Genomic DNA, 23978 nt, shown 5'->3' with positions numbered 1-23978 from the left:
ACTTAATCAGATATTCCCTTCTGAAAATAAATGGTATACATTTCATTTTCCTTCTTGAAACTCATTTTGGATGAACTTCTAAATTCATGTGTCTCCAATCATGAATAATACATTTCATCCTCACTCCAGCTGATTAAACAGTTGTATCATGCTAGCAATGCGGCCAGGCTCTTCGTTTTATTCACCCTGGTAACATATGTTGGAATCCAACACAGAATGACTTTAGATATGACTTGTTACTTCTTCCCTGACTGTAAAGGACACTGAGGTGTCTCTCTGAGGGAGAATGATCTAGTTTAGAGGACGTTCTGGAGAAACTCTAGGGAAAGTCAAAATCACAGAAGAAGCTTAGGCTAGTGGTTATGTTTTCTATTTGTTTGAGTTACTACTAAAGTCAAATGAAAACGAATAAAGCCACAGAGGGCAAGGTTATATGGCAATTCATGGCCTATGTGTTCTAAGTGTAGAATATAGACTCAAATACATTAACCTTCAGAGATTTCAAGACCAGATGGGACCACCGTGACCATCTAGTCTGATCTCCCGTATAATTCAGGCCACAGAATTTTCCTGAAATAATTCTGAATTGTTTCTTCCTACATATACAGGACATATGGTGGTATGGAATATACTTACCTGAATTTAGGTGCCTGAGTTATCACTTGTCCAACTGTAAAGGACTTCAGATGAAGAGGAAAGCTTAAAATATCTCAAAAAATAGACTCATCATCCAATCTCCCCAATGGCCAAAAAAAAAAAACCAAAAACCCTCCTATTCTTACTCTGCCAGGTTATAAGACACTGAACAGTCCACTTTTGGTATAAACTCAATATATTATTTTTCCAAGGGGAAGGTAGAGAAAAGAATGGAGAGAACATAAATTCTTTCAGTAGGTTGGTTCTTTTGTTTTTAAGCTGAAGTATGTTTGAAATTGCTCAAGAGTTTAGAATGGAATTGTACAGTACAATTCATTGGATGGCCTTTGCTGAATCTCTCTGAAAGTCAAGACTTTTTTTTGAATGATTTTCAACCTGACAGTCTCTTTCAAGTGGAACAAATATACTTCTGCATGTCCCAAGCCTTTTAGATGCATACATATGCTTCAAGAACATTGCATTTATTTACCCTTTCAATAAAAAGCCTTTAGGTTTTAAACATACCCATGTCCCCCAGCCATCGTCATTGCTGGCTCTTTTCCTCCATCCACCCCGCCTCATACTGATGCTTCTGTTTAGGAAATAAAAAAACAAAGGCATGGTTGGTTTGGTTTTTAGCAGGATTTCCAATTCCACATAGGTGATTCCACACAAACAGATGGTCTTTTTCACTAACATCCTCATGCACTTAATCAGAACTTAAACTAAAGGTAGAAGCTGCAAAATGCATCCTCAGAAAAGCGAAATGTAAAACAACTCTTATTTAGGAGCTGGAAATAAAATAAGTCCTCAAGGAACTTGCTATGTCCTATACTAAATACAGTATGTTGTTCTTGTAAGTACAAAACAGCACTACATAGTTCAAAATCTAAAGTAATTTACAAGACTGTTACTGTCCAATGTACACCTTACATAGCAAACGATTTATAAGCTGTTTAAACAGGACTACTACCACCCATGCACAACACTGTCACTTAGCAACATTTTTTTCATATTTGATATCCGAAGAATCTAGGGTTCAAGCACAATTTTCTTGGTATCAGGCCTAGTTAATTATACTAGTGGATTTACACCTAATCTCAAAAGCTGTTGATGCTTTGTGTTCTGTTACTTTATATGACAACAAAAGCCACTTTTTGCTCAATGAAGTGCCTCTGGGTTAAAATGGCAACTATTTACCACCAGGTTTCATCAGAAATATCTATTTATAAACTAAAACCAAAAATCTCCCTTTCTGTGACCAGTTTAACATTGGCATCTGACCTATATATAGCAATGTCCAGGTAAACCCTCAGTAAGTTGAAGCAGAAATAGTAGGAAGGGAAGGGAGTATATTGGACTATGGCTCCTGAATACGCTTCACCCAATTAATCCACATTAACTAGAGCACCGATATTGATTCTGAAATATTAACTATTGGCGTGGATGGATTGCCAGGTCACTACCTAGTATATCACATCTCAGAGATTCTCTCAGCTCACATAGTGACTTTACCTCTTAGGCCACATCTATACTAGAAGACACTGTCAACAGACATCATTGTCGGAATGGATTTCAAGGCAAAACTTCTATCGACAGATCGCATGTACACATAAAAGCAGACAGAACGAGCAATCTGTTTGCCAACAGAGAGCAGCCAGACTGCCCAGCCTCTCTTGACAGAATGGCTGACCAGAAGGTCTGCAACAGGGCTTCTTGATTAATTGGAAGCCCCGTCTGTCAACAAAAAAGACCCCGGAGAGTCTACATGGCTATTTGGTTAACAAAACATTATTGAGAGAGCTGTTATAGTTGAGCAGGAACTGGTATAATGCTGCTGGTGGATATGCTGGGTTTTGCTGACAAACTGTTGACAAAGTGCATTTATCATGTAGACGCTCTGCAGTTTTTCAGGCAAAAGCCTGATTTTGCCAGGAAAAGTCGCTTGTGTAGATGTGGCCTTAGAGAATAGGCCCTTTCTTCTGGAGACATTAAACAAAACCAAATACTGACTCCGAGCTTGAATATGGCAAAGACTAGCAGAGGTATTCTAAGTTAAGATGGTTACCTGGTTCTCAAGAACATAATAGGGTTTCCCATTAGATTGTGTGTCTTTTAGGGGCCTGCAGGGTGAATGCCAGGCAACTAAAAGGCCTAAGAGTAACAAACACTCCACTAAAAGAAAATCCAGCATCCATGAAGCAGTAAATAATGGAGAGCAACTTTCTGGTAAATTAATGGTAGGCATTTTGGGTAGGTTCTTGTTTTTTTACATAATGTTCCTCAGTATCACAAGGTGGAGATTAGCCTTTTTGACTCATAGCCAGGCATTCTATTTCATGAGCTGACCATTTAAAACAAATTTTCTGAAAACTTTTGACACACTGATCTTTTAACTCAAGAGATGGGAAGATAATCTCGTACCAAAGTGTAGCAGGTTGGAATACTATTATAACCACAGCCAATCAAAATCAGAATTGTTTTTCTATTTTTAGTTTCATCAGGACAAGTGACCAGAATGACAAGGAATTCAAGAGATGAGGAGCAGGATGTCTGTCAGACAGAAGTTCTCTTCTTCCTAGAAATTTCAAAACTAGACAAAGCTTGGCATTACTGGTTGCTACAGATCTGCAAGTATTGAGATAAGCTGTCATCAGAAATCTCAGATACATTTTGAATTTCCCTGACAGATCAGACTCAGCCACTTCACTAGAAGTCTGAACACACAGACCAGGCAAGTGCCACTTCAGCAATTATCAAATGTGTTCTACAGTTTCTCAGAATAGGGGTTCATTTTGCTAACACAGCCCTGCTTGTTTATTTAACATCAATGTTGTCTTAATCACCTGTAACCTGAAGACCAATCTTCCCATTTGCAGCTCAAGTTGTTTAACAAGGAAACAAAATTTCTGGGTTGAGAAAGAGCTCCCACCCAGTCTTCCACCTCTGGTGATGAATGATGGCCCAAGAATCCAGTAGAGGCACATGGAAAAATTCACTGGGCTTCTTTCAGCAGTAATGGACTGTTAGAGCTAAGGTAATCTTTCCCTGCAAACAGACCTACTGAGTCAGAAAACTAAGTGAAAGTAAGGATATACATGTTTATTGGTTCAATGGATCAGAGCTATGAAAGACGATATGGATGCTCCCTATTTGGAAGACCAGTCTGAACAAATGTGTGTTTAATGCTTTAATCTGAGCTACTACAAAAGATGCTTTATTAAGTTTTTCCTGCAGAGAAGAGAGTCTATGGCTTGAAGACTGAACACAGGTGGACAAATTTCAGAGAGAGGGTTATTCCTGACATTTATAACAACTCCTTCTTCCAAAAGCCCCACTGACCCTGAATTGCTCTCTGACCCTTCACAGACCAGATGCAAAGGCAAGAAAGAATGCATCACATCTTCTTCTGGTGGATACCACCACAAATACCATGACTACTAGAAAATGCTGCTACCCAAACCAAGAATAGGAACCAGAATTATGATGCTCAGCACTCTTCTGTTCTCTCTCCAATACTTGCATAACCCAGTGGGAAAGCATCTGTTGTATGTCAGTTCACAGAGAAAACAGCATTATACTTTCCCCCAACCAGTTACTCCTACCACTCAAGAGGAAAAAGTACAGTCGTCCCTCAAATTATGCGAGGGTTGCGTTCCCATGCACCCTCGCATAACTCAAATTTCTCATAAGTTGGGGGGCATCTTCTTCCACAGAAACACACACATTCTGCAGCCAGGGAAGCAGCAGAAGCACCTGACACTCCTTTTGAAAGGTAAGTCCTGAGTTTGGGGTGGGCAGTTGGGGAGGGTTAAGACTGGCGGCAGGTTGAGGCTGCAGGGCAGACCAGGGGTTTGGAGCTGAGCTGCAGCCATGCACAGGTGGTTGAACTGGGGAGGGGGTGGTGATGAACCACAGCCATGCATGGGGTGGTGGTGGTGGTTGATGAGCCGGAACCAAGCTGCACTTGGCTACTCAATCAGAGCCACACACAGGGGGGCAGTCTGAACCAAAGCTGCGGACTGGGGGAGGGGCGGGGTGAGTCAGAGCCATGCATGGGGGGAAGGTGAGAGGGATTTTGAGTTGTGCTTAACTCAACTCAACGTTAATGCAAGTTAAGCATAACTTGAAATAATGCATTTCTAGGGTTTACTGAACATGCTGTAGATCTGAAGGCTATGGGTTCAAAACTTGCCACTCAATTTGAGGGGAGAGAATTTATACTTGAAATTTAGTGTGAGGACTGCAACTGAACAGGGAACAAGTTTCCCACAGAAATTTTCAGATTCAACTTTTCACATTAGGCATCAGGAGGAAATTGAGGCCATAAGTTTTTCACAAAAAGCAAGACAGAGTTGCCCAGCCCCAGAAAAGCCAACAGCTTGGTGGTTATGGCACTCACCTACAATGTCACACACCAGGATCAGTGATTTGGTGACTACAGAGTCAGTATCTCTCCCTTGTCAAATGTTTAATTAGATACAATTAAAAGGCGAAACAGACTGAACTGGAGACAGAAGCATAACCTGGTTGTTAAGAGACTCTGTCACAAGACATAGACAGTGTGATGCACTATTCTGAACAGGAGCCAAGCTAGGCAAGATACCCAGAAATCAGACAGGAAGATTAGAGGGCAAAGCAACAGTAAGCTGTCAGGAGGCAGGACTAGCCATCAGTCTCAGGCACAAGCAGCCCTTAGCAGGGAAAAGGCAGCTGCAAGCCCAACTTCCCGTTCTTGCATTTGGTTTAAATACAAATATGGACTCAATCAAATCCCAGTCCTCAGTCTGAGTTCTGCTCCTCGTTTTTTGTAACTGTTAGCAGATCACTGAAAGACAGACTTCAAAAAAGTCTTAATAAATCTGGTAAATTTATCATTCCAGAATGCACGTCTCCTTCTTCAGGTTGTAACTTTAGCAAATGTGGGAGAATGGATTTAGTAAACTAAAGAACCTTTCATCTGTATCTCACCACTCTGAATTTGACTCATCAAGGGACTGAAAATTGTTTTCATCTAATGGATGTTTTTTTGACCTATATGCATTTCACAGACCTCAGTTCTACCTCCCAAGTCACAAACATATCATTGTGTTGGCATTAGACAGCAGGTTCTTGGGGCAAGTGCCCTCTTACTATGTACTTGTACAATGCTAACATAATATAGTTCCACTCTCAATTGGGTCTTCTAGCAAGGGCTTCTGCAGTAAGACACAAAAGTCATATTACAATACATTTTTGAGAGTTAGTAACCCTAACACATTGAAGAGGAACAACAAATGGAGTTTAAAATCAGCATATAGGCCAACAATAATTACTGGGAGGGGAGGAGAGAGAATTAGAATTAAAAATATATTTTCATGACTTGAAAGTCTAAGATTCACAATACCACTTTATAACAAAATAAACTTTATTACTTGATACAGTTACAGAGAAATGAGGTCATCTGGAAAAGTCATGAATACTAAGTCCTTTAAAATGAATACCCTATGGCTGGGTCTACACTAGAGAGTTTTGGCAACAGAAGGGGCTTTCTGGCGACATAACTCAGGGAGCATCTACACACAAAGCATTGTGTCACCAGATTCTCAACAGAACTCTGCATTTGCCTTGACAGTTCAAAAATCAAGGCATAACAATCTGTCAACAGAGTGTCGTCGACAGAAGCGCACACAGACACCTCTGTCGACAGAGAGGACTTCTGGTTGCTGGGCGGCCCTCTTTGCAGAGCTGCCATTCCACTTTCCGGCACCAGAGGGCAGTGCAGTCTGGCAGTTCTCTGTCGACAGAGCAAGTTGCGTGCAGATGCAATCTGTGGTGCATCCCTATCGACCATTACGTATGTCAACAGATCCTTCTAGTCTGGACATAGCCTATATGTAGAAGGCTGCTCATGTGAAATACATGATAGCAGGAAATGTTGTTTTGTCCAAAGAAACTCCTAGTACACATTTCTTTAGAAATATTAACATACAGATAACCGTGCTAGTCTGTATACTATCAAAATAAAAAAGCAGTCCAGTAGCACTTTAAAGACCCACTTCTTCAGATCATAGCCATGCTATCAAAACAAAAAAGCTGTAACATGAGAAGATATAAAAGTTATACCCAGAGTTGCCAAATATAATTTCAATTCCTGAGATATTGAAATTGCCTGTAGTTTGTAATTTGCAAGCCGAAGTGGCCTTAACCTTAGATCAAACTATGTTAACACCCAAGAACTATATAAAGCAAAGTATGTTAAAGAGCCCCTATAATGAGCTAGAAAATTGCCATCCCAGTTGAACCAATTTTCTAGCTCATTATAGGGGCTCTTTTACATACTTTGTTTTATGTAATTTTTGACTCCCCGCACTCCCACTTCTGCCACTCATATGTTTCCGATTTGTCAACCTTGATTACTATTTTTGGTTCTCTGTTCCTTAAATATTGAGTCTGTTCTGGTATGGCTAGGATCTGAAGAAGTGGGTCTGTCCCACAAAAGCTCATCACCTAATAAATTATTTTGTTAGTCTTTAAAGTGCTACTGGACTGCTTTTTTGTTTTCATAGTATATAGACTAGCATGGCTATTTCTCTGTTACTACCCAAGAACTGAAAGACTGTACATAGAAGTGTGTCAGTTCTCCATAGCCGCACCTGCATTCCCCATTCTGTGGTCCAGAATAGGCACCCACTCTATGATCTTCAGGGGTCACCTCTCGTGGGAGGAGACCAATGTCTCTCTACCTCCTGAACAGCAGTTGCACAGTTCCCTGCCTATACAGTGTTATTCCCAGCAAGCCAGAATGCTTAACTAGCCCAGCCTCTGTGCTTTGTTAAGCTTCAAAAAGTTATGACCATCATAACAGCCAACAAGTATGGGTTACCACACACATTCTAAAAATAAAAGGATTACAAATATAATGTACTAAAACCAGTTTAAAAAAAAACTATGCACATGGTAAAAAACTGATCAGAGATCATCCCAACTCCAATCTCAGGCTCTAGTAGGTTTCAATCTTTCCAAAAGCACTGGAGGTCGCCCCCCTGGACAGAAAATTCTGCCCATTTGATTAATTAAAAAGACAATCCTGAATCAGTTTAAACACAAACTATTATCCAAGTCTCTCTTTAGCTGCATCTACACTACGAGTTAAATTTGAATGTAAGGCAGTTCACCCTATATTACCAGGTGACTGTCTTCACTGTAATACCATCAGCTTAACTTAGGGAACACTAATATCAATATAACATTGTCATTACCTGACTAGTATGGCATCAAGCTCAAATTCAAAAGTTTGATTAAAGGTCAGCGTGGAAGTGCCTCATGTTAAAATGGAATTTATTACTCTCCAGAGATGCCCCATATGTAATCCACAATACCACTCTGTACTCTGCTCTCGCAATTGTTCTCCAACTGCATAGGAATTAGGTAACAGGAGGACCATAAATTTCCAATCAGGACCAGGAAGCCTTTGGCTATGGGGTCACATCTGTAGGAGAGCCTGAGAAATTTTTTTTTTTTTTTTTTTTTTTTTTTGCTATTAGCGCTATGACAGCATCCACCCATTACAAATAGCCCCAGAACGGACTTCGTGGTTCTGTTTCTACTTTTGGCATTTTTTTCTGCTCTGCCTAGCACCAGCCACTGCTCTGATGCAGCATGTGGCAGCAAGGCTGTTTTGGGGGTTGTGCTTGCATAAGAAGCCAAGAAACTTCTTCTCAGCAGTTTACATTTGTGCACACATCCCTGCCCCCACCAACAGGTGCCCTGCAGTCGGGGTCTTTCCTGTGCTCAGCCACATCACGTGGGTAGCCCCCAACCCAATAAAAGGACATGCCTGCTGTGCTCACCATGCTGCCAGGCATCACCAGGTCCTGGTTTATGTGTGGTTAGGGTTTCTAGGGCAGGAAAGAATTTCGTGGGCTTGTTGCTGCTGGTGGAAAGTCTTCCGTAGCGGCTAACATATTCGGGGGGACTACTTCAACTGCCCCCCCCACTGAAGCCCCTCCATGCCCAACACCTCAACAAGGACTCAGGGGGCTTGCTGCTGGTGGGGCAAAGTCTCCCTCAGCAACTAAGATATTCACGGGCTTGCTGTCGCCATGGGGCGGGGAAAGTCTCACCCAGGGGCATCGATCTTCCAAGGTGGTGGAACATTTCAACCAGTTCAGCAGCCGCAGAAAACAGCCCCCCAGCCAAATATATTTTTGGGGGCTTGCTGCCCATTGCAGATGCCTACTGCTTTTGGCAAAATCTTTGATATTTCATTTATAAAATCTTTTTCCTAACCTTTCCTATCCTCATTCTTCATGTTTTGACACACCCCCTCCCCAAAAACACAAGGAAGAGTGGGTGGAGAGCCAGCTCAGATTCTTGTTTCTGCTGTAAGTTCATTGTATGAGATTTCACTGCCATCCCCCATGTTGGCAATGCCTGTGTAGTGAAGAGGGAAGACAAAAATATTTTCTTCCTAGCCTTTTCTATTCTCTTTCTTCTAACTCTGCACCCCTTCACGCAGGAAAGAGTGGGTGGAGAGCCAGTTGGGAATACAGATTGTCTGCTGAAGCTTTATAATGAACTGGGAAGCCAAATACCCTCCCCTCAGCAACCCTCTTGTTTCAAAAATTTTATCATCAACTCTTTCTTCAAGCTCTTCATTGCCCTTGTGTTGTTTTTGGAGATCAGATGCAATCCAGGGAGGGAGGGGGGACTGTGAGTGGAGGGCCAGCTGAGAACATGGACGGTGCACAGAAGCTGTATAGTGGACTGGGAAGCCAAATACCCTCCCCTCAACAACTCAATTTTTTTTCCCCAAAAGCTTTACTATCAACTCTTTCTTCAAGCGTCTCATTGTCCCTGTATCATTTTCAAGGATCAGATGCAATCACAGGAGGGGATACAGTCAGTGGATGGCCAGTTGAGAAAACGCACACTTGCTGATTTTTATGAAAACCTTGATAATTCAGATATAGAGGAAAGAGATTTCTGTTAACTTTGCCATCTTTGCAGATGCCCTACTTTTCCTTCCTTCCAACTGGAAAAATGGATGTTTGCTTAACACGGGAGAAGAATGAGGACCATGCAACATGGGAAGATGATGTTGAATACTAGTGAACACACCCAGAACACTACAGGGATGATGGAACTGTGGGACAGGTTCGCATAATGCACTACTGGAACAGCTGATGTTTGCCAATTGACTGTGGCAGCAATAAGGCAACTTGGTGAGGAGCACATGGGGAGGTGAGGATAGTCAAAATAGAATTTATAAACTCCAGAGTTATAAAATCAATATTAATAAATTCGATTTTATATTGTAGTGTAGATGGAGCCTTTGATAGTCTCTGAAGAATCCTGTCTGAATATACAAGAACTTTTCCAACTAGAGGCATTGCAACATGAGTGATTTTGCCTAATCATCCCCCACTATTTTTGGATATCAGAAGGCTGCAGCTACCCTTCAAGCTACCATTGAAATACACAGAATCCCTGGCCAAAGCGACAGACACACTTAATTTGGGAGATATTACTGCAGATAGTTGGAAACAGTCATATTTGTCACAGCAAGCCACTATACAGTCTCCTACACAATTGTCTCAGAATACAGAAAACTAGATCTCTTATTATGCTTGCTGATGGAACCACAGACAAGTTTGATATTGAACAAGTATCAAGTGTACATTACAGCTGTGTAGGATGAGAAATCTTGTACACTGAGTACAATTTGAATCTGTGCCAAGTGGCTGTAATACACAGAGAATAAAAACAACTTTGGGAATTTTGGAGAAGAATACATAACAGCTCAAGTCAAAATGACTCAGGCTAAAAATAGATGGTGCAGCAGTGAATACAGGATACTCAAACATTGTGCAAGCCACAGTTAGACGAAATGCTAATTTGATTATTGCACACTACCAAACCCTTAGCTCTCCAAACTACAATCACGCTGTATTCATTTTGAGATCAGACATCTATGTCTCACTGCCCTCTATGATCAATGTTTCTGATTACTGCCCACCACGAATACCTTAGGAGTTCATTGCAATTGTAGCTGTTTAGCCAACAGCAGCTGTTTTCTGTTCCTGGGGATTCCAACTCGATTTTCAATAGAATTTTCTTTTGTTTTTTCCCTCTCTTCCCCTTGATCCCCACTCTTCCAGCTTAGCTCTTTCCAAAAACTACTTTAATAATTTTAGTTACATGGCTCAATTAGTCTTTGAGTTGAAGTGTCAGCAACGCTTTCAGGAAAGGACATGGCACAATCCACAGGTACGGAATTCAACATATTGTGGGTGATTAGCTTCATCATTTCCCTCACATATTCATATTTCTGGGACAGTTCTGTGACGGCCTCAAAGCTTTACCATCCAAACTGTGTTCTCAGCGCAGTGTGTGCCTTTATGCTTATTTTGAAGTGCAGCTTTTCCAACTTAACTTACTAATTTCAAGACCTTCTCCTAGCACGTGGAAACTGAAGGGATGTTCAGTAGCATTGAGTTCCTTGAAGTTACATGGTGTGTTGGAGAGATCATCTTAATCTCTTTGGAGAAAGCAGAGCTCCTCAGACCCCAAGACCTCTTCCAAATGTCATTCAAGTGTCAATGATTCTTGTTCTGGTGTGGTTTGAAGGTGTCTACTTTAAACCAGATACCTAAAACAGCATTCAGAGCACAGACACATCTTTGATCTTTGGAGACAGATGCAGGAAGGCCCAAGTTAAAATAGCCTTCTCCTAGATAAAGCACATGACTTGCTCCTTCCTTGGGTGTCATCTTCGAATATAACTTACACACTAATTCTCTTCTCCAACTCCTTCAATAAAGACAACAACAAAAATGTCACACAATACCTATATGTAAATCCATGGTATGCCCACACTTTGAATACTGTGTAACAGTTCAATGCCCCTCATCTCAAAAAAGCGCACAAAAATTAATAGAGGTGTAAAGCAGCATAACAGGCAGCAGGTTTAAAACAAATACAGAGAACTACAGAAGACATTTGCGTGCATAAACACCTTGTTAAGATCAAGTACGGCTTCCACTCATTTCCCCCGGGAATGCTTTCCCTACTGTGAGCTGTAGTCAGTAAAAGTAAGGTAGTTGCTGCGTAAAAGCAACATTTGTGACACTGTGACATCACCAACAAGAGCAGAGACTGGGAGTCCATCTACGTGCCCCACAAACTGCATCGTTCCACTCCTGTCTTGATCCTGGGCCTTCAGCAGAGGACACGCAAACCAAGCCACTTGATCTGCCTGATGGAGCCTGCACAGAGCACACATGTAGGAAGGCATCTGAGAGGGTCTGAAGGTCGGAGAATTTTCAGGGTGGGGAGAAGCTGGGGTTGGGGAGCAACAGCTGAAAGGTCTCCTCCTCCTCCTCCCTTCCTCAACACCTGGCTTGCAAGCAGTAACAGGCATATGAGCAGTGTGTGTTTGCTACTTTGCAGGAGGGGAAATATCAAGGACCTCCTCTCATCACAGGACTGTCTAGCCCACTCCATCTGTTGCCTATGGCGGTGTTTGCCAGTGCTGTTTTGATGGGTGGTCAAGAGATCTCACCCCCCAGGACACTGACTTGTCTCCTTCCCTACTACCAGCACCAATGCCTGTGCTAGGAAAAATCCCACCACTTCCCCACACACAGTCCATTTCAGGCTACACACGATGCACTCCCTCACCATTCGTCTCTCCCCCACTAGGGTGGAGCAAACAGTTGCCAGTGATAGCATCCTCGGCCTGTCGGCAGCCAGGCTTACACAGCCACTTTGCCAGTTGGAGGATCCTCTGACAATCCCAGAGTATCCCTGCCACAAACTTGGGTTCATCCTCGTTCTCTCACTCACTCACACACACACACAACCCTCAATTCCCCTGCACAACATGGCTCATGTAGCCCTTCCAAAACTCTCTTAATTCTTCATAGCCCTTTGGTCAGCTGACACACCCCATAACAGCAACTACCTTTGCAGCAACACAGAAGTAGGGCATAGTATGTTGCTACCAGTGAGGAGCTACTTCTTCACACAACGTACAACTTATGGAACTTGTTGCCACTAATGGTGAGAAGGCCAAAAGCATAACTGGGTTAATAAAAGCATTAGGCAAGTTCATGGATAGGTCCATCAACTGATATTAGACAACGTGGTCAGGGATGCAGCCACATGCTCTGGATGTCCATAAGACTGAATGCCAGAAGCTAGTATTAGTATTAGATCATTCAACTGCCTTGTTCTGTGCATTCTCTTTGAATCATTTGGCACTGGTTACGGTCAGAAGACAGTATACCGAGCTCAATGGACCATCGGTCTGACACAATACGGCCATTCTTATAATATATAAAAGCTGCTTTATTAGAAACTTAGTTTTTAAACTGGATAATTCCAGAAATGCACTTGACAATATCTCTTTAAACTGTATGACTAAAACCGGCTTCAGTTCTCAATCTGATTTTACTCATGAGTTATCTGCTAGATCTACTAGCTCTCCAGTCCAATAAAACTTTTGTGATGCAAATTTCTAATGTAAAATAAAAACATACCCACTAACCTTCCACGCCACTTTTACATAATACAGTAAAAACATGTATGCATCATATCTAAATGGCACACAATCTTTGCAGGATGTCTGAGGTGCATTTTACATCATCTGATGCTATAAGACATGTTGCCATCTGTGTATGTTATTTATCCCAAAGTCTCCTAAGACAGAAGAACAGTTTTAGTATCACTGGGTTCAGCGCAAAGGATAGTTCAACCTTTCTTCTGTCAACCCTTTCAAAAGGGTTCTGAAAGTTCCATTTGTAAGGGTGCAGGCACACGAATTCCTCATAATCAATGTGCAGACATAGGACAAACAGGCCTAGATCTTTTCAGAAAGGCCGATTTTACAATCCAAGCCACATGTTCAAATGATAGCAGAGCTCTCCCTCCTGGCACAGAGCCACCAGGAGCCACAGAGCCAGTTGCACCTTCCCAGGTCCCAGGGTCTCTGGTGCTCATAAATAGTCTACCACTTCGGTATTATGATGATCTTCTGCGCCACATTAGTGCTGGGACAGTCCCCTTAACCGAAGACTTTCTTGAAACCTTATTTGACTGCCTCTTGTATTAAAAAAACCTGTCTTCCTGTGTTCAACAGGAAAAAAAAATGCACACCTCACAAGTCATAGAAAAATGCCCTCTAATGCAAAGAACTCTCTTTTCATGACCATCCATGTGAGCAAAACTGTGAGCAAAGAACATTTTAGAGATTCCATCTTCTTAAAGGACAGCAACAAGAATATAATCTGAAACTGTGAATTCTCTTTTTTGTGCCCCCTAACAAAGCCATTAATAATATAAGTTGCAGTAAGACAAAATAGTTAAAAAAGAAGGAAAATTTTTGATGAGGTACAAGGACAGGAACTGGGAACCGTTATGGAGCGATTGAGCTGTTTATATCTTCAATCCTAGGTTAGGTAGGAGTTTGAAGAATGAGGCCATGTGCTTGCAAGATCTCTCAAGTTCTGGGATCCAAGGCAGTCTCTGTATCTGCTAAAAAGGTTGTACCGGACACACTATGTTTTCATGAGATACTAGATTCCCCCTTGCCAGGATTATGTTGCTGCAATCTCTCATACTCCATAAAGAAGTTGAAACAGTGATAGCTGAATTCAGACAAGCCAGATAGTGAAGTACCCATGAGGCTGTGATTTGACCAGATAACGGTAGTTAGGGCACCTAGTGATGAATGTGCAAAGACCTAAAACTCAGGTAATTCAATTAATTAGCTCTCTTTTCTCTTAGCAAAGCATCTGGTTTATGACAGTCTTACGACTGTGGCAAATGAAAGACTCAAAGCTTCACAATGTCAAGCAAGCATCTGTCTATACTACGAACTTATTTTGGTAAAACTACACTGCTGAGGACTTCTCGACAAAGTTAGTACCTACTGGGAAGGTAGAGTATCTACACCCAACAGGAGAAATTTTTCCATCAGTGTTAACATCATCTTCAGTAAGCACTACCATGACACACATGTAACTGCAGACAAACTGTAAGTTCCATAAGTAAGTACTTTTTAGTCTTCTCAGAATCAAATTTTGCAGTGATCCACAGAGTGACTGTGGACTGCCTCTGCTAGTCAACTGCATTAGAAAGAGTGGAAACTCATTAGGAAGCATTCCAGTGGAGATGCCAAGCTTCAGATAAAAGTCAGATGGATCAAAGAGCCACAACATGCAACTCCAAAGCAGTGATACTCTTCAGTCAGTTTTGAGAGCAAAACCCCATAGTGGAGCTCTCTCTCAGGTCCATACGCTGTCATTTTGGGTTTCTACACTACAATTGTTAATGCACCATCCTTAAACATAGGTGGCAGCACATAACAAGAATACTTCATCCTAGACAACAGTAGTGTTTTCAACTGCAATATTGTCTGTTTTCCAAAATGGAGAAGATAGGCACAATGAAGTACAGAAAGTGCTATTTTTTTTTCAGTGAAATACCTAGAGTAACTCATATCATATATTTATAAAGTCCCACAGAATTCATCTTCCTTGCATGGTGCTCAGCCATCTCTTCCCCTCTCTTGCATTCAAGTTGTTCTGCTTCGAGGCCCTGAACAATTCCATTGCAGTTCCCATTTCTCTGCTCCCTTTCCTCTTCCAATAGTTCTTGTTCCGCTGCTCCTTGGGGAGAGCACAGAACTACCACAAGACTGTTCCCAATAGTATTTCTTTAATGGAGAATTTTCACTATTACGAGATTTAATTCCCTCCCTACAGACCTATTGCCCAAAACTACTACTAACAGGAGTTAGGAGCTCTTAAAAAGGAAACTATACCTGCCATTATTATTATTATTATTATTATTTTTTTTTTTTTTTTTTTGACAAACACCTATTTCAAAGAAGGAAAAATATCATTTTCCTTTGATATTACTACCAACTATAACTCATACTAGTTAAATTCCTACTATTTAACAAAGGTTAAATTGAGAATGTACGATGGAATCAAGCATATTTATCTTTCACTAACTGCAGAAGACAAGTGAATTTAGTTTTCCTCATTGGGGAAACAATTTCTCTGCTACAAATGCTGTTTTTATACTTAGTGGCATAACTCTTTAATATTTGTTCCTTAGAGTAGCTGAAACAACAGTAAAATGAAAAATCTGACATGACACTTCTCCAGACCGAATATATGTATCGTCTAAGTCAAGGGAACTAACAGCAAGATAGCCTGAGGCCCAATGCCCAGGGATACACAATTATGCCTTACAATGTGCCCATATTTCACTGGTCAATAGGAAAGGAAAATCAAATAGGCCACCAACAAAGCCCTGACTACCACTAAATTTTGACCTATAATACAGGGCACAGAGATCTACTAAAAAACTAAACACATTGTAGACAAATGTGCTATCCAAAAGTAGTCAGACTTTTTACCGTAAGCGCTCTAAACAAAAACTATCTGAATTCACACAGCTTAAAAACAAACACGTACCAAGTAGCTGAAAACCTTTAATTATTCACTACGCAGGAGCTGTAAGGAGTTTCCTAATGCTGTCCTACCAATGACCTCCAGTTTGACAGGGTGGAATTATTCACTAACAAGTTAAGAGATTCAGTCAAACGATCCAGTTAAAGAAAGTGATGGAACAAAAGACCAATGTGACGCAGAGCCACTAACAACACACTTGAGACAAGACAGCAAAGGAAGAGGTCTGCAGAGATTTTGGATTTGTATGTTAATTATCTTGACTCTTAATAGGCTAGTCTCTGGAATAGTTCTACATTAACGAGGACTTCTGGCAGCCACTGATAATTAAACTACCTCTACGAGAGGTTTCTCGATTTTTGGGGGGGAGGGGGGTTGTTTTAAACACGTATTTCGGACAGCATAACAAACCATCAATAGTCTGCTTTTATGGATGATGGTACTGAACTTTCACGTTATACCTGGCTCTGAAACCAAGCTCACAAACTAAAAAGAGAAGGAAAAGTGCTTCAAGAACAAACATCTGTGTTTTATTTGCAAACACGCACCACGACTCTTGTATACCTTACTCTTTTGTTGTACTTGAGGCAGGAATGGTAACACACTAAAAACAATGAAATGTTGCAGTGTTTGATTTCTGCCAACAAACCGAGCCACTCAGGACGCTGCCCAGTCACCCCTCCCACCCCCAATTTAAGAGTAACAAGTAATGCGCATTTTCTCGCAGCAGCTGTTGCTTACTACCTTGGGTCGAGGGTGCTAAGGCGGTAGTGAAACGAGCCAGGCTGACCGGGAGAGAGTGGTGTCAGGAAACACAGAGAGCATGAATTCCCCCTTCCTTTCGGCTGTGCCACTCTCACTCATAACTGGGACGGACGGGCAGGCGGGCGCACGCCGCTCCAGCTTGGGGCCCGGGCAGGCGGAAGAAGCTGCCGCACTGAGGCAGGGTTCGATCCTGCCACGGGCTCCGCTGGCCGCGCTGCCCCAAGGCCGGGATCTGGGCGCGAGCCGGCCTGGCCGGTGTTGTGCCTGAGGCCGAGGCCCTATGTGACACGGGCGGGCACGGGGAGGGGGATGTGACCCACACCGGCAGATCTCGCAGCAGCACGCCCGGCCTTGGGCAAGTTACCGCTCGCGCGCCCCGCCCCCTCCGCGGGACCCCCACCGCCCCCTCCCCGTGACCGGGGGCGGTGCCGCGGCCCCGCGCCCACCTCCTGCCGTCGCTGCGAGGCTCGCGCGGCCCGAGTCGCTGGCAGCTCGTGGCAGGCCGCGGGCCCGGCCGCCGCTTCTCGCGCCGACCGCCGCCGTGGCCCGCGCGGTCAGCCGCCCTGGGCTCACCTGTCGCCGCGTCAGCCAGTCGCACATTCCCAGGCGGCGCCGCCTGCCCGGCCGGGCCGTGTCGGGGGCTTCACATCGCGCTCCCTCTCCCGCCCCGCTCCTTCGTTCGTTCCTCTCAGGCAGCCCCGGCTGGCGCTTTGCCCCCACCCCCCGCCCCTCCCGGTGTCCCCGGCTCCTCCCGCCCGCTTCTTCCTGCGAACGCGTCACACACACACACACACACGGCGCGAGAGAGTCTCGCGCCACCAACCGCCGCTCGGTCAACAAGCCTCGCACCAGCAGCCCAGGGCGCCCCCTAGCGGCGCGCGCCCTCGGAGAAGTCGCGTGCCGCGCAGCCGTCGCCGGCTAGAGGATTCCTGGGCACGTGACCGTCTGGAACGCCGCTCGCGCCGCTCCTGTTGCCTTTCCTCCCGGGTGGGGAAGCCGGGCCGGGCCGGCCCGGGCCGGCGGCGACCCCTACCGGCCAGCGGCGTGCACTGCAGTGCCTGGAGCGCCGCAGCCGAATGACAAGCAGCGTTGGGGGGAGGGGGGAGAATGCGCCTAGTGACTCTGGCCTGCTAGAGCCCACGTGGGCAGCAGCTGAGCGCGGCCCCGCACGGAGCGCGCTGCGCAGCCAGCCGGGCTGGTGGGTGGCAGCAGCCCGTGCTCCCCGCCTTTCATGGGGCTGTTCCCGGGGGTGTCGGGAAGCTACTTTCCCCCCGCTGTTGGAAAAGTCCCTGTTCCGGGGGTGCATGAGTCCCCGACCCCAGCGTCTTCGTCTGGGGCGGGGAGTTCGTGAGCGGGGGCTGCCCCATGGCACAGAGGAGGCGGGGGCGCTGGCGGGGAGATGGAGAAATGAAAAAGGCCAATGACACCAGATGGAAGTTAGGGCGGGATCCACCAGCTGCCCCTAGAACGGGGAGCTGCTCCAGCACCTGGGGCAGACATCTCCCCTCCCCCACCAGCAGCCAGAGCCTGAGGCGGGGGAGCAGCAACCCGGGACCCAAGCCCCACCAGAGCCGGTGGCGGGCATGGAGTCTGAGGCAGCAGCAGCCCACTCATCATCACCCTGGACTGGGGCCCCTCCAGCCAGGCCACCTCCAGGGCATCTCCAGAGATGTACAAGGGTCCTGCTGGTGAGTACCCTATGCATCACACACCCCAGAGTGTGGGAGGTGGCACAGATGGGGGGCATGCTGTGATCTTCACCAGGCCAGCTCGGGTGGGACCTCGCTCTGCAGTCCCAGCACATGGAACCATGTGCAAGGTAGCATGTCCCACTTGGACCCAGGAGGCAATCCTAGGCATGGGCATCAGCCTCCTGCCAGCCTCAGGGAGGCAGGATGAGTCCATCCCCCAGGGTGTGGGGGATGCCAGCCTCTGCCAGAGGTGGAAGTGGGCTAGCCACACAGTTGGTGGCCTGGCCCCAGACACACCGAGTGCAGCTCCCACCATGTGGGCATGCCTGCAGGTGGGAGGCAGCACCTGCTCCTGCAAACAGCACTGCAAGCCACACGCTGGGGGTGGGGGAGAGCCAGGGAGCACCAAGTTGCATCTGATTTACCCTACCACCCATGCGGGGACCCCCTGTGGCTGGACACCCGCACTTGGCTGCTAGCCCATTGAGTGAGGTGGGATGGGAGCCCAAAGCAGTCAGCCCAATCCTGGAGGCACCGCGGAGTCCCTCTGCAGCAGGGTCCACTGTACAGACCACACATGCCTGTGCTCCTGGGACATTCCCATCCTGTGACCTGGGGAGTGTTGGTTGGTGCTCCTGGGCAGGGCTCTAGGGCCTTCATTGCATGAATAACCCATCATTTCCCCTTCTCATCTTCCTTACAGCTGGATCTACACCAAGCGAGGAGTGAAACAGCCCCACTTCCCTGTCGGGGGAGCCAGTCCCCACTCCCCACCAAAAGGGAGGGTCCACAGTCTGAGGGGCTGTTACCAGGCCAACAACAACCTGCTGAGGGCCTAGGTTGCCACCCTCTGGAGGCCAACCAACCTCCTTGAGTGGCAGCTGTGGGGTGACTGGGAGTGGTAATCATGGGACCGAGAGTGGTGGTCGTGGTCCTGGGACCAACTGTCCTGCTTTGACTCCACCAAGCAGCATCAGGCAGGACCTGTAGGCCCAGCTACCCACAGCTGCTGCCCTGCTCCTCCTCTCCCCTTGCCCCTGCTGGCCATCGCCCAGGCTTCCTTGATTTTTGTCAGCGGATGAGGGCCATGCCCACTCCCCTGCTCCCCAGGTCCCTCCACTCCCCCTCCCGACCCAGACCCCACTGCAGCCCCACCGCCTTCATACCTCCCAGTGCTCCCAGCCCCAATAGGGACCCCAAACCTGTGGTGGGAGGGGATCCCAAGGCTGATGCTGCCCTGAGGGATCGCAGCCCCACACCCCCTCCATGGCTTGGTGCTTCACGTGCCCCATCTCAAGCCCCCACACCTGAGTTCTGATGCCCCCCATCCCAAGGCCCCTCACTGTACATAGTTCATTGGGTTAGCAATTCGTGAACAGTTTTTTATTGCACTATTTAGTTTCCACACATTTTTCTTTAAGTAAAGAAGTTGCTTGATTACCACCACCACCACTTCTGTCTTTATGGGGGAGGGGTGAGTGAGTATTCAAAGGGAGGGTCATGGGGAGGATGGGGTAGGGCTGCAGGCCTCGGGCACCCGCTGGGGAGGGTCATTGGGAGCCCTGGATGAAGCTCTCCCTTTGGGCCTCCTGGATCCTCAGCTCATCCCTGTGGGCTTGGAGGATCAGAGCTGAGCCTGGCTGCTCATAGCCATGACCGCTGTCCACCTCCCAACCCGGGAGGAAGGCCTCCCCCTTCCCTGCCTCAATGTTGCATACGGCACAACATGCTGCCACAACCTGGGGGACGTTGTGCCCCCCCCACGTAGAGAGCAGGCACCTGAAGTGTGCCCTCAGGTGGCTGAAGGTGCACTCTGCCTGCATCCACGTCCTGTTAACTTGGGCATTAAAGAATTCCTGGCTCGGGTCCAGCTGCCTAATGTATGGCTTCATGAGCCAGGGCATGAAGGGGTAGGCAGCATCCCTCACAATACATAGCTGCATATGTGCATCCCCGAGTGACAGTTCCTGGTGAGGGGCAAAGGGGCCCACCTCCGTCCTCTGGCATAGGCCAGAGTTGCAAAATGCTCACGCGTTGTGTGCCTGACCCGACCACCCGACACTATGAAGTGTCCACGGTGGTTGGCCAGGGCCTGCAGCATGATGGAGAAATATGCCTTGTGGTTGATTAACTTGGCCACACGGTGGTCCGGGGCACAGATGGGGATGTGAGTCCTGTCGATCATCACAAAGCAGTTGGGGAACCCCAGAGTGGTGAGTCTCACCAGGATTGCGTCCACGTCTGTTAGGAGCATGCTGATGGCTGTCAAGCTGCGAAGGGAGGGGGCTGAACACACAGTCAGGGACTGACTCCCCCACCCCTTCCTGTCTCCCCCTGAGCCCTCCAGCAGCCCCTCCCCCACCCCGTGAGGCCTCACCCGGACTCTGGAAATGGGTTGCTGGCCATGCGACCCTCGAATGGGGTTCTGGGGGCTACTCTGCTGAGTGAGAGGCTGGAGGCTCTGGCTGTTCTCTAGAGACAGAGCGGATCACTTATTTGATTTGCTTTGGTGTCTGGTCGCACTCTGTTGACAGAGGTTTTGTCAGAAGATATCTTCTATCGACAGATCACTCTCGTGTAGACATAGCCTTGTAGCTTTATTAAATAAGTGCTATTGATGTAAGGACAAACACGTAAGGAATGTTTAGCCATGAAGTTGCATTTACTAAACCTAACTTCCAGTCCATTCTCATGCAAGGATATCATTACACAGGTACTTCTAGCCAGCACTGCAACAACTTACAGTCTGTGTCTCTTGCTGACAGTCCTGCAGCCGGTGAAGGATATTACTGCACAGCACTGACGGATCTCTCAATGAATCTGTTGTACAGCAGCGGCATCTAATGGGGAGATGAACACATTGCAGGGGGAGCGCAGGCTGCACTAACTTAGAAATCAATCTAGTCACACCTCGTAGAGACGGTGCTGCATTGCAGACAGCCCAAACAGTCTGCATGCAGAGGCTTCAGATCTCATCCTGAGTGTTGTACCCTGCTTCATCAGTACCCTGCATTGCTGGAAGGTCTCAGCTGTTTACCATGGTGGCTCTGGTTAGAAATGGCTGCACTCTGGGATTAAAATGCAAGGATAATTATCTTTAACATGGTGTAACTAAGTCTAATAAAGGATTTGAGAGTCCCTGGCTGAATGCAGCTAGCTTGTACTGACATCTAGTGGCGACGGGGGAAACCTGCAGGGATAGCCAATATTATTAATGAGTTTCCCCAGTCTGAAAACTGCCTCACAGTAATGTTTCCCAAAGTGTGGGATGCGTACCACTGGGGATACAGAGAAGGATTTCAGGGGGTACATGGCAGAAAATAAATGACTAAAATCAGGAACTAAGCACTGGGAGGGCACTGGGAAAGAAGATATGCCAATAAGGCTGCCGTCCTGAAGGGTACGCAAATGTTTTGAGTTTGAGAAACATTGCCTTACAGGAGCAAATCACCTGTAGACTAGATCTTACCAAAACTGATGCACTGTATTTCATGGTATTCCTTGGAAAAATTGCAGGCAGGGTATTTTAAACAGCACCAGCGATAGTAAAAATCCATCCATGGATGCAGGAAAGGAACAGAAGCTTACACTGAGGTCTACAGTGCAGGACTAATACTTGACAATGACAATTAATAATTACACAGACATTTCAGACCTCATGGTAGTACAGCTTATTATAGTGATGCCCCCATTATACTTAGGATACAGCCGTAGGGTTACTGAAGTGGTTTCCTTGACCAGATACTGTTGTTCAGAAACAAACAATGAAAGCTATTGCGAAGGCTGGTCATATAGCTTATTTACAATGTAACTACAAAGTGCAGTGTGTATCACCACTTGCACATATCCATCATCATGGTTAGTCTGGTAGTCATGTTCTAAAACACTAATGTCAGGTTTTTAGAAGTAATGCATGTTTTATATTATCAGTCCTACTGGGGAACACTACTTATTGGTCTTCTAAGAATAAGATGAGCCAGTAAGGATTTCCAGCCCTGGCTTTATTAACTTGCAAGTAGCTGTTCAACTAAGGTAGTAAAAATTAATTATTGCATTCAGTTTTCACCATTTTTTATTAAAAAAATCATGAAAATAGAAATATGTACAGATTGAACCTCTCTCATCTGGCACATTTGGGACTGACTGGTGCTGGACAGATTTGCCAGCCCACAGGAGTTCAATATTGTTTAGCACATTACCAACACTTCCACTGCTTACTGGGATCTTAGAAGATATTTAGGGGTAAATTACCACTAAATAGCAGCACAGAACACTGAGAGCTAGGACTGGTGGCCTTAAACAAACTTTATGGGACCACGGAAAACTTGGCCATACCCATGATAAGTGGTCATCCGGCCAACTAAAATCATGATGGATTATGGATGTTGCCACATGAGAAAGTTCCACATTAGAGATGTTCAACCCGTACAACATAATATACACTAAAGCAATATTGGCCTTGTGAGTGTTGTCCCTAGTATTGAAACACAACTGAAGGAAGGAAGAGAGGTGGCAAGGTCAGCATTATGAGAACGAATGGCAGTCAAAACTATATCAGAGCTCTGCTTGCTGAGTGGGACGACATGAAGGAGCCAGCTGTGACTCTTTAATGCAGCATTAACCTGATCCTGGCATATGTAGAACAGTCAAGAAGTACTGTGATTTACACCATTGACGTAAGGGGCTTTATCTCAGCGAAGTACAGTAGGGTCTCAACAGGTGTGAACTTAAGGTTTGCGACTTCAATTCTTTTTGAGCAGCTGTTTCCCTGGGGCCCCAGGCGGGGAGCACTGGCAGCCCCCGCCTCCTGGTGCCCCAGAGCGGGGAGCGCCAGCAGCCTCTGCTTCTCTGGGGACCCAGACAGCAAGCGCCAGCAGCCGCCGCCACCTCACTGGGGCTCAACACGGAACCCTTGCTCATGTTGAGACCCTACTGTATTGACATAATGAAGATTCATCAGCCTCAACCTCAGTTTGCCTTTCCACCTTCCTTGTCAGATTGTAAGGCCTGACGAGCTTGGACAGTGGTTTAGACCAGTGTTTCTTAAACTTTTTGAGACCCTGGACTACCAAACAGTAATATATTTTTATGTGGAACACCTACGAAAATTTTCTTCAAAAAATTATCAGGCTAAAAAAAAACCAAAATGAAGTAAGTAACATTGTGTCTGATTTTACTTACAGAACATATAGACCATCAGTGTATTTTTCCAAATGCTCACAGCACACTTGCAAGTCGTTCAGGGAACACCAGTGAACATAATTTAGTTTGGTGTTCTGTGTCTCAAAAAGTTTAAGATACACTGGTTTAGACAAAGGCATGCAAAACAGTCCAGTTTTTTTTTTTTTAAAGCTAGCTTCAATTATCAATGGCCTAGCATGTCTCTTAAGGTTATACTTCTCCACTCAGGGGAAATGAAACT

The 23978-nt window shown here is 45.6% G+C and overlaps 1 protein-coding gene across 6 annotated transcripts in view; it reads right to left on the bottom strand.

Moving 5' to 3' along the window:
* Positions 1-17557, bottom strand: part of REV1 (REV1 DNA directed polymerase) — a 113879-nt gene extending 96322 nt beyond the window's left edge. For 3 of the 6 annotated variants that reach the window (XM_074991619.1, XM_074991615.1, XM_074991620.1), the window contains exons 1-2: positions 17439-17557; positions 1162-1228 (exon numbers count right to left, since the gene is read on the bottom strand). In XM_074991619.1, coding sequence (XP_074847720.1) covers positions 1162-1218 — 57 coding nt within the window. In that variant the 5' untranslated portion in view covers positions 1219-1228; positions 17439-17557. Of the gene's footprint in view, positions 1-1161; positions 1229-16844; positions 16862-17311; positions 17329-17438 lie in introns of those variants that run through there. The other 3 variants (XM_074991617.1, XM_074991616.1, XM_074991618.1) reach the window with 3 other exon arrangements.
* Between the last annotated feature and the right edge of the window lie 6421 nt (positions 17558-23978).

This window comes from Carettochelys insculpta, chromosome 1 (assembly GCF_033958435.1).
Source record: "Carettochelys insculpta isolate YL-2023 chromosome 1, ASM3395843v1, whole genome shotgun sequence".
In the NCBI taxonomy this organism is placed as follows: Eukaryota; Metazoa; Chordata; order Testudines; family Carettochelyidae; genus Carettochelys; species Carettochelys insculpta.
This window is presented reverse-complemented; position numbering and strand designations above follow the sequence as displayed.